The sequence below is a fragment of the Paroedura picta genome, chromosome 4 (genome assembly GCF_049243985.1).
Source record: "Paroedura picta isolate Pp20150507F chromosome 4, Ppicta_v3.0, whole genome shotgun sequence".
Lineage (NCBI taxonomy): Eukaryota > Metazoa > Chordata > Lepidosauria > Squamata > Gekkonidae > Paroedura > Paroedura picta.
Genome location: NC_135372.1, coordinates 9,595,621 through 9,604,592, shown reverse-complemented (window position 1 = coordinate 9,604,592; position 8,972 = coordinate 9,595,621). Strand labels below are relative to the sequence as shown.

The 8,972-nt window shown below is 53.5% G+C and overlaps 1 protein-coding gene across 1 annotated transcript; it reads right to left on the bottom strand.

Annotated features, from left to right (window-relative positions):
• Nucleotides 1–868: 868 nt before the first annotated feature.
• On the bottom strand, nucleotides 869–8,769 carry MEX3D (mex-3 RNA binding family member D). The gene is made up of 2 exons (XM_077331764.1): nucleotides 8,130–8,769; nucleotides 869–3,188 (listed from the first exon to the last, which is right to left on the bottom strand). The coding sequence occupies exons 1-2, from the start codon at nucleotides 8,644–8,646 to the stop codon at nucleotides 1,897–1,899; spliced, it is 1,809 nt and encodes a 602-aa protein (XP_077187879.1). The 5' UTR covers nucleotides 8,647–8,769; the 3' UTR covers nucleotides 869–1,896.
• Between the last annotated feature and the right edge of the window lie 203 nt (nucleotides 8,770–8,972).

Below are 8,972 nucleotides of genomic sequence, written 5' to 3'. Positions count from 1 at the left end.
TAGAGAGGGAGCCCATCTTCCTGGCCCGGCCTCAATCAAACGCCTGGCGGGAGAGCTTCTTTTGACAGGCCCCGTGGAACATTTGCAATTCTGTCAGGGCCCCGAGCTCTTCCTGGAGCTCATTCCACCAGGTTGAGGCCAGGACCGAAAAGGCCCTGGTTGAGGCCAGGTGGGCCTCCTGTGTGCTGGGGACAAGCAGCAGATTGGGACCCGCAGAGCGAAGAGCCCTGCGGGGGGCATAAGGAGACAAGCAGTCCTTCAGATAAATGGGACCCAAGCCGCGAAAGGCCTTGAAGGTCAGAACCTTTCCAGAAGCCTGAACCTGATCCGGAAGCCAATTGGCAACCAATGCCACTGCCTCAGCATAGGCTGGACATGAGCTCTCTGTGGCATTATACTTTGCTGAATTCCCACCATTCCACCTCCAAAATCTTCTGGCATTTCCCATCCTGGAGCTGCCCATTTTATTCGTTTCAGAGGTGTCTGGAGGTTCCTCCAGACTTTATTAGACCTTCTGATGATGGCAGACGTGCATGGTGGTGATTTGGAAAAAGACTCCCAAGACCAGGGGTAGTCAAACTGCGACCCTCCAGATGTCCATGGACTACAATTCCCAGCATTCGCTGGCAGGGGCTCCTGGGAATTGTAGTCCATGGACATCTGGAGGGCCGCAGTTTGACTACCCCTGTCCAAGACAAGCCATCACCCCTTGCAACTTTGTGCAATGAATGGAGTTGCACTCAAAAACATTCCCCCGGAAACGTCAACAACGCACCAAAGGTTCCTGATAGGACAGCTGGCAGGGAGGTTCCTCCAAGGCTGAACTTCTGGGAAACCACATTAGCATAGCAGATGGACTCAGGGTGTGTTCATATTTAGCAAAAAGTATTTTAATTAACAAGGCTCTGAAAGTTCAAAAAAATAAAGCTCTGGATACAAGTGTCATAACCGTCAAGTCAGCTCAGCAAATATATATAATCAGTACTTTAGCTGTCATAAGGTTAAAAGGTCAAATTCTCCCCTAACCCCATTTTTAAAATTATATATATATATATATTTAGTTCTTAAAATTTATTCAATAAAGTACTTATTTTATCCTAAAAATTCCCTACATATACACAGAGGTTGAAAAATAAAACTATAAAAAGAAAATTCAACTTAAAAAAAGATATAAATCTCCTCTTTTTTTTTTTTTTGCATGAATTCATTATGATAACATTTGGCCTCCCCCCCCACACACACCCCAAATACCCTTTGTGGTCAAACCGCCCCACCCCCCTCCCAGTCTCGTCATATGGAGACAAGGCAAAACACAAATTTATACTTCACAACAAAAAAATAGATATGTAGATACACTCTAGAATGGCTGGAAAAAAACCTTAAGGTAAAAAAAATAACAAATAAAAGGCCTTTTAAAAAAAGGGAAAAAAACACCTTCGTTGTTTCCTAAAAAGTGCACGTGGACCTTAATTTCTGCTCAATTTATTTACCTTTGCAAAAGGAAATACTGTTCTTTGGAAAAGAAAACGGATGAAGGAGCAGCCCATGCAGTTGTCAACCTGGTTTGCAACTGCAGGTTGACCATTAAAGCTATTCTGTAAACTTTTAAAAATCCTCCCCCCCCCAATCGTTTGCAATTCACCCCTTGCATTTGGGCCCCACCCCCCACCCCCGGTCTTCTTTATCTTCACTTTCTCCCTTCCGGCTCACAATCTGCGCCACACCCGACACAGACTAGGTGCATTCACTCCCTGTCTCGCCACAACCAGCCCACCTCCATTTGTATTTTTACATTTTTTTAAAAAAGAAATGCTGTTTTAAACAGTTGGAAGTTTGAAAAAGCTGTGTTTTTTTTTGTAGGGAAGAAGAAGAGGAGGGTGCCCTGGAGGAAGCCTGCTATGAAAAAATGTGAATGGCTTGAGTGGCAGGAGTGTGGCAGGCGGGACATTCGGGTTCCGGTTTGCCACATATGCGCATGGCGCACTCCATACAGAAGAGGTTGTGGCCGCAGGGCACCAAGGCTGCGATGACCTCGCTTTCAAAGCACACCATGCATTCCCGAGAGCTCTTGCGAGGCCCGTCGGAGCTGCTGGAGTCTGTGGGGGAGCCTGAGGTGGCGGAAACGCTGCCGGGTAAGGAGGAAGAGGAGGAGTAGCCGGTGCTGTCGGAGAAGGAGGAAAGGGAGTCCTGGGCTGGCAGCCACGAGAGGGTATTGACTGGGTCGCTCTGGATGCGCCGGGCCAGGGGATGCTCAAGGGGCATCACGGAATCTGGGAGGGTCGGAGATTGTCGGGGTGTGGCCGTACTACTGAGGCTGCTGTTGCGTCTCTGGGAGTTGCCGTTCAGGGACGAGGAGCAGCCGAAGGCGGGAAGCGGGTTGCCAGGGGGTTCAAAAGGAGACCAGATGGTTGTCGGTGTGGTGATGTCCAAGGCCAGGAAATCAAACCCGAAATCGGAATCGTCTGCGCCGAGCATGGGAGCGGAAGGTTCGCTGTACGAGAAGCCGTTACCGGTGGCAAAGGGGCCGCTGGAGGGCCCGTCGGCCGGGGGGCCACTAAAATAAGGCTCTGTCATGGAGGTAGTGTTGCCCAAGGAGCCGAGGTTGTCGCTCCGCACACTGGACAAGGATCTCCGGGCAGGGTTGGGGGCTTTGGCCCACAGGCTGGAGGGGCCGCTGCCACCACCCAGCAAGTCCAGGCAGACGTCGGTGCCGTTGGTGTGGAAGTCGTTGTCGCTGCTGACGTCGATAAAGGAGCCGGTCCTCATGGTGATGTGGGCTTCGATTTCCTCCCGCGCCCGGTCCACGTTCTCGGGCATGCCGGTGACCTCGAAGACGGGCTCTTTTTCTCGGCTCGGGGTCACGATGTACGTGTGGGTCTGCTGCTGGATCCGCTTGATGGTGGCCCCCTTGGGACCCACCACCAGGCCGACCACGCGGTAGGGCACCCGCACTTGGATTGTCGTCTGCCCAGGGAGGTTGGGGGGGCCCAGGATGGTGCCCGACACCCCGCCGGCTTTGTTGCGAGTGGCCCGGAGCATCGAGAAGTGCTCGGCGGCTGAGAGGATCTCCCGCCTGGCCATTTCCACGTCCTCCTTTCGGCCCGTCACAATGAAGATGGGCTCCTCCCCTCTTACCGGGGTCTTTATGTAGGTGTTGGTTTTTGCCCTCAAAGCCTTGATCTTGCACCCTGGGTTGGGAGAAGGTGAGGAGAAAGAAGATTAACATTCACACGTTTATCACTTAAGAGGATCACTTAAGACTGCCTTGGAATCCTGCATTTCGGGGAAACAAAACTTCCCAATATGGGATGCAAACCTTGGAGAAAAGAACTGACCTGTCAGATCAAAAACCAGGCTCTGTTCTGTACTTTAGCCCCAGAGGTCTTGCAGAGGCAGAGAGAGAGAGAGGGAGAGGGAGAGAGAGACAGAGAGAGAAAGAAGGGGAAGGTAATTGCCCATTGTTTTATTCCTGCTTTTCAGGTAGATTGCTCTTGAGTCTGGAGTTCATTCAGCTGTGAAGGCCAAATTGCGGTCAGTGAGCCTAGGTTCTGTGACTTGCACCAATCATAACATTCTAGCACATCTTCAATGATCTATCTAATGTCAAAATCTATTATTTGCTAGTCAAAGGGTGGCGCAAAGGTAATGGACACTGGAAACTGACCCTCCCCCCACCCCAACTTTTATTCATAATTTCCTGGCTTCTGAAACTTCACTTGCTCTCCATGTAACTCTGCAATCATGAGAACAAGGAACTTAATTTTAATGTTAAAAATTTACACTAAAAACAGGACACCTCTATGTTCAGAACATAAAATCTGGGGTAAAGAGATTATCCCTCCCAGCAATTGCCCTTTTGAGACAAAGTAATCTGCTGCAATCAAAAGCCAACATGATGTAGCAGTTAAGCAGGGGTAGGCAAACTGTGGCCCTCCCATGGGCTCATGGGAATTGTAGTCCATGGACATCTGGAGGGCCCAGTTTGCCTACCCCTGGGTTAAAGATTTGGATGCAGGTTCCACTCCCCACTCTGCCATAGAAGCTGGCTGGACAACCTTTTGCCAGCCACACACTCTGGTTGGTCTACCTTACAGGGTGGTTGTGATAGTAAAACAGAGGAGAGGAAAGATGCCATCTGCCTTGGGTCTCCACTGGAGAGACAGTCAGGATATAAATAAAATAAAAGTCCAAGTCTCAGAGCTCTAGGCTTGCAGCCAGCTGTTCATGCTCCAAAGCTGTTTGGGGGGAGAGGGGGGTGTTGTCTATTTTTATTCGGATATTTTCTCAGCCAAGGAAGGGAAAAGAAAATCAGAGTACGTCTCAAGAAATCACCCACTTTCGTGCCACCTAGCAGGCGAGAATGGAGAGCTCTTTTTAAAAACTTAACGCAGATTTGTTACTCTTTTCTGCAAAGAAACTTTTCTAAATCCAGCGGGGCAAGGGGCTCTCCCTTGGATGGTGTGCAGAGTCCAGTGGGTCTAGTCGGGGTCATCCCCCAAGTGAACACAGACTTGTAAACTGGGCCAGACCCCTGGCCCACAGTGTCTCCTCTGAACCGTAGCTGGTAATGCATCCCCCTGCTTCCCTGCAAATGTGGTGGAGGAATAAATCCATTCACCAAAATGTGTATATATTCCTGTGAGCGTGGAAAGTGCCAGCAAGTTACTGTTGATTTACAGTGACCCCTTTATGGGTTTTTCAAGGCCAGAGACTGAGGTTGTTTTTCATTGCCCGTCCCCAGGACCCTTGACTTCCTTGGTGTTCTCCCACTAACCGGTTCAGTTTCCGCAATAAGACAGGATCGAGCCAAAAAGTCATTTAATCTAATTGATTTCCTTTTAAAATCCTGAGAGATGTAAGGAAGTGGCCACTCCCCCCTGCTTAAGAATGCACACACATGCCCAAATATCTTTTTGTGCATGCAAAAAAGACTTCACATTATTTATTCTCAAAGTTATTTTTTTTTATTGTATAGGCAGAGTGCAGGGTGCCATTTCAGAAACATAACCTTGGTGTGTGTGTGCTTGATTTCATGAGAAATTTAAGGGGCAGCATCTAACCCTGTGGTCAGCCAGGAAGCCCATGTGCAGGGGGCGGAGGACAGCTGCCCCTACCAAGCTAAACTGCCCATGAACATGGAGGTTCCATTTAACCAGCCTGGCTGATATTGATTTATTACTTAGCTTTTTAGGGCCTTCCCACTCAGACAACAGGATTCTTTTTTGGGGGAGAGGGGGGCAGGATGGGACTAACAATATTTGCAACTGTTCCATAAAATTTTTCAATCCTTTGCAGTTAAGACGAATTGCCCTGCCATTACTTTCAAACGGAATAGCTCTAATTGCACACGACACCTGATCTTAGCCAAAAGGCTGAGAAGCGATACAGTTCTAATTTAGTTCATTTCCTGGGTTCAGATCGCAGGGGCACTGGAACTTTGGCGGTCCGTTTCCAAAGTCACCCAGCGAGGACCAACACATCCCTTGGCAATGAGTCCCGTAAGTGCACTGCACACTGCAGAATGAGGCTCCATCTGTCCAATGCATCTTTTCTTTTGTAGCATACAGCAGAACCCGAAGAGAGCTGCCCACCGGCGTGAAAGGCCTTGTTCTGCAAAGAACAGCCCTTGGACCTTTTTTGACATGCAAAAGGTTCTGAGTCCAACCCCAGGGGTAGTCAAACTGCAGGCCTCCAGATGTCCATGGACTATAATTCCCATGAGCCCCTGCCAGTGTTTGCTGGCAGGGGCTCATGGGAATTGTAGTCCATGGACATCTGGAGGCCCGCAGTTTGACTACCCCTGAGTTAAAGGATCTCTGGGGACAGATGTTCGATAAGTCCTTTCCCACTTAAGACCCTGGAGAGAGAGGCTGACTCCACTGAGCTAGATGGACCAGTGGTGGCTTCATGGCCATCCAAAGCCTTGGGGGGAGAGGGGTGTTTAGAACACAAGTTTGCACACAAGAAGCTGGAGGTTTTGTTCTAACATTCCATCTTCACACAAGGTCAGGTGCTGGGGAGAAAGGTCCCTCTGCTTGCAGCCCTGGGGATGTGACATCACTGAACACGGGCTCCGACTATGCCCAAGACTATTTCAGGATTGGCGCACTCTTCTGTATTGAGCCCTTGCGACATCTCTTTGGTTCAGGGGGGTAGCCGGGCTGGCCTGAAGCATCAGACGAGCGATTGCCAACCAGGGGTCCATGGAACCCTGAGATTACAGCTCTAGGGATCACTGGAGTTCCTCTAGAGGGTCAGGCACCACTTCCGGAGTCCCTCGAAGCCTGAAAAATATTTCAGGGTTTGCTCCACGGTCAAAATTTTTAAAAAGGCTGCCATAGACCTACGGTTGAGTCCAGAAGTTTAATTCTGGGTGCACAGATTGTTGGTCTTAAAGGTGCCACTGGACTCACACTTTGTTCTACATCTCTTTGCAGAACCCTGGAACAGAGGAAGACAAATTGTCTAGCATGACTTTGGGGCCCCAGAAGGTTCCCGTGCGCCTCCGATCCCAAATTGGAGGCCGATGCTTCCGAGTGAAACTGATTCCTGGCAGCCCTGTAAATATATTAACGTATTCTCGAAATCACACTGGTGGGGGAAGCAGAAAAGTTGGCTGAGAAGATCCATGGGCTAAATATAGTTGAGAGCTGGGGGGGGGGAGAGGAGAGGAGGAGGAAGGGGGGGGCTGGCATTCCTTGAACCGCCCAATAGGAAACCAGGAGTGTGATGTCACCGTGCTGGACTCAGCGTGGCCTGTGCTAACAAAGCGAACAATGGGGCAGACACCCTGCCCCACTTTATGGGAAGGGGGAGAAAAGACCCACATGGCCCCGAAGGTGGAAACACACAGACAGCTGTGGGAATATTACAAAGCAATGGTGGGCCAAAAGGGAGGTAGGTGGGAGCAACCGTAGCCCCCCCCCCCCGAGAGAAGGCAAGGGGGAGTCTACATTTTATGTGAAATGGCCATTCCATTATCTTTTAAAGGGAAAAAAAGGTGCATTCTTAACACATACCAGTGGCATTAATGTGGATTCAGACACAAAGTGTGTGGGGGGGGAAGGGTAATGGGTGGGTCAGTTAAATCTGTCTTCTTGATTTGGGTTTTTTTTTTTTTTTACAATAAAGATCCCCCCTCCCAAAATCTGCATCCAAACACAAGGCTGGCCAGTGTTTGAGCCCACCTAAATCTCCAGAAGGCGGTCCTCAGGAGACAGGTCCCCAAAGAGGTCAAGCAATCTGTCCCAAGTTTTCTGAAACAAGGGGTGTTGACCGGAGAAAGGTACAAACTTTGCACGTGGACAGAAGCCAAGGGTGGGTTCTTTTTTTCGGGGGGCGGAGGGGGTGTTTACCATGATGCACCGCCTTGCCTTTTCTTTTCAGCCAACAAGAAAAGCCAGATTCTCCTGGGACCCCTCCCCCATAGAGACAATAGTCTTTTTTGTTGTTGCCGTTTTTCGGCTAAGGGGCTGTGGGGTGTGTGGGGGGGCGGGACAGGAAGAGATTCGCCATTTGGGTCCCAGCTTTGCTCTGCTTTTCAAGTCCCCAAGTTCAAAGCGCTCCTCGCTCTGTTGCTGGGACGCAGAGAGGAGCAAAAGTCTTTGGAAGGGGTTTGAAGCCTACCGGGCTAGGCCCGGCCCCGACAGCATCGCCCAGAGTCTGGGTCTGTGCTCCTTTCTCTTTTTACAAAGAACAACTCCCCAGGAACTGTGTGGGGAGAAAGAGACCCCAGGTCCTTTGTTACAGGACCCCCCCCCCCATCTCAGCAAGGGGGACATAATGGTGGGGGGGGGGACGCTCTCTCTCGGGATTCTCTTTGGCCCTCTTTGCTTGTGCCCCCACTTTCCATGCAGTCCCAGTTAGCTGCAACGCCCCCCCCCCACTCCCCAAAGCCCCCCCAAAGCCACAAAAATGGCCTCCTCCTCCTCCCTCCTCCTCCTTGGCTTCTTGTGCCTGGCCCAGGAGGGGCTCTCTTTTTCCTGGGCTCCCCTCCCGGCTTGCTGCGAGGGGACCCGGGGCAGAGGCCCGGGCAGGTGGGCGGTGGGATGGTTGGGGGACGGTTTGCCCGTGCCACCCTCCCGGGCTGGGCGGGGGGGGGGAGAGGTGGGCGCGCCGGGGGCCTTTACCTTGCCTGCCCACGATCTCGGCCACGTGCTCCGAGCTGGGCACCGTCACGCACTCGGTCATGTTGACGCTCCTCTTGCGGCTGCCGATGATGCCCAGCGGGCCGGCCACGAGATGATGCGCCGGCGGAGGGGGCGGCGGAGGGGGCGGCGGGGGTCCGCCCAGCAGCGCGCCCGGGAAGGCGGCGAAGAGCTCTGCCGGGGAGCCCGGGGGGCTGTCGTCGGCCTCCAGCAGGGCCAGGGCGCCGTAGGCGGGGGGCTCCAGCCCCGACGCCGCCCCCTGCGCCTCTTCCGCGCCCAAGATGGAGAGCTGGTCCAGGGCGAGCCGGAGCGCGGCCGCCGTCGCCGCCTCCTCCTCCTCCGTCTCCTCCGCCTCCGCCTCCTGCTCCGTGTCCGGGCCGCCTCCCGCGCCCTCCTGCGCCTCGGGCAGCGGCCGGCCTCGGGGATGCTCCGGGCCGCTCAGGAGGCCGCCCGGGGGAGGCCCGTCGGCGCCGTCCAGCTGGAAGAGGGAGCCGGGCATGGCCGTCCGCCTGCCCGCCGCCGCCTGGCCCGCCGTGGCCCCCAGCCCCGCCGCGCCGCCTTCTTCATCCAGCAGCGCAGCCCCGCCGACGGGCCCGGCAGCCCCGCCGGCCCCCGCCGGCCCCCGCCCACCCGCAGGCGGCACGTCAGCCCGAGCCCAACAATGAGGACGGGGCGCATGCGCGCGGCTCGCCCTCGCCCCCCCCCCAGACCCCTCCCCGGCCCCAGACCCCCCCCCCCCCCGCCGCCGCTCCCGCCTTGGAGAAGGAAGGAGCTGCGGAGGGTGGTCGCCTGCCGGGCCGGCAGCTGCAAAGGTGTCCTCCGGAG

Bases quoted from the DNA above. Each gene is read 5' to 3' on its own strand.
- MEX3D (XM_077331764.1), bottom strand. From the start codon at position 8,646: ATGCCCGGCTCCCTCTTCCAGCTGGACGGCGCCGACGGGCCTCCCCCG. The intron at 3,189-8,129 runs GTAAAGGCCCCC...CTCCCAACCCAG, and splicing joins CGAGATCGTGGGCAGGCAAG to GGTGCAAGATCAAGGCTTTG.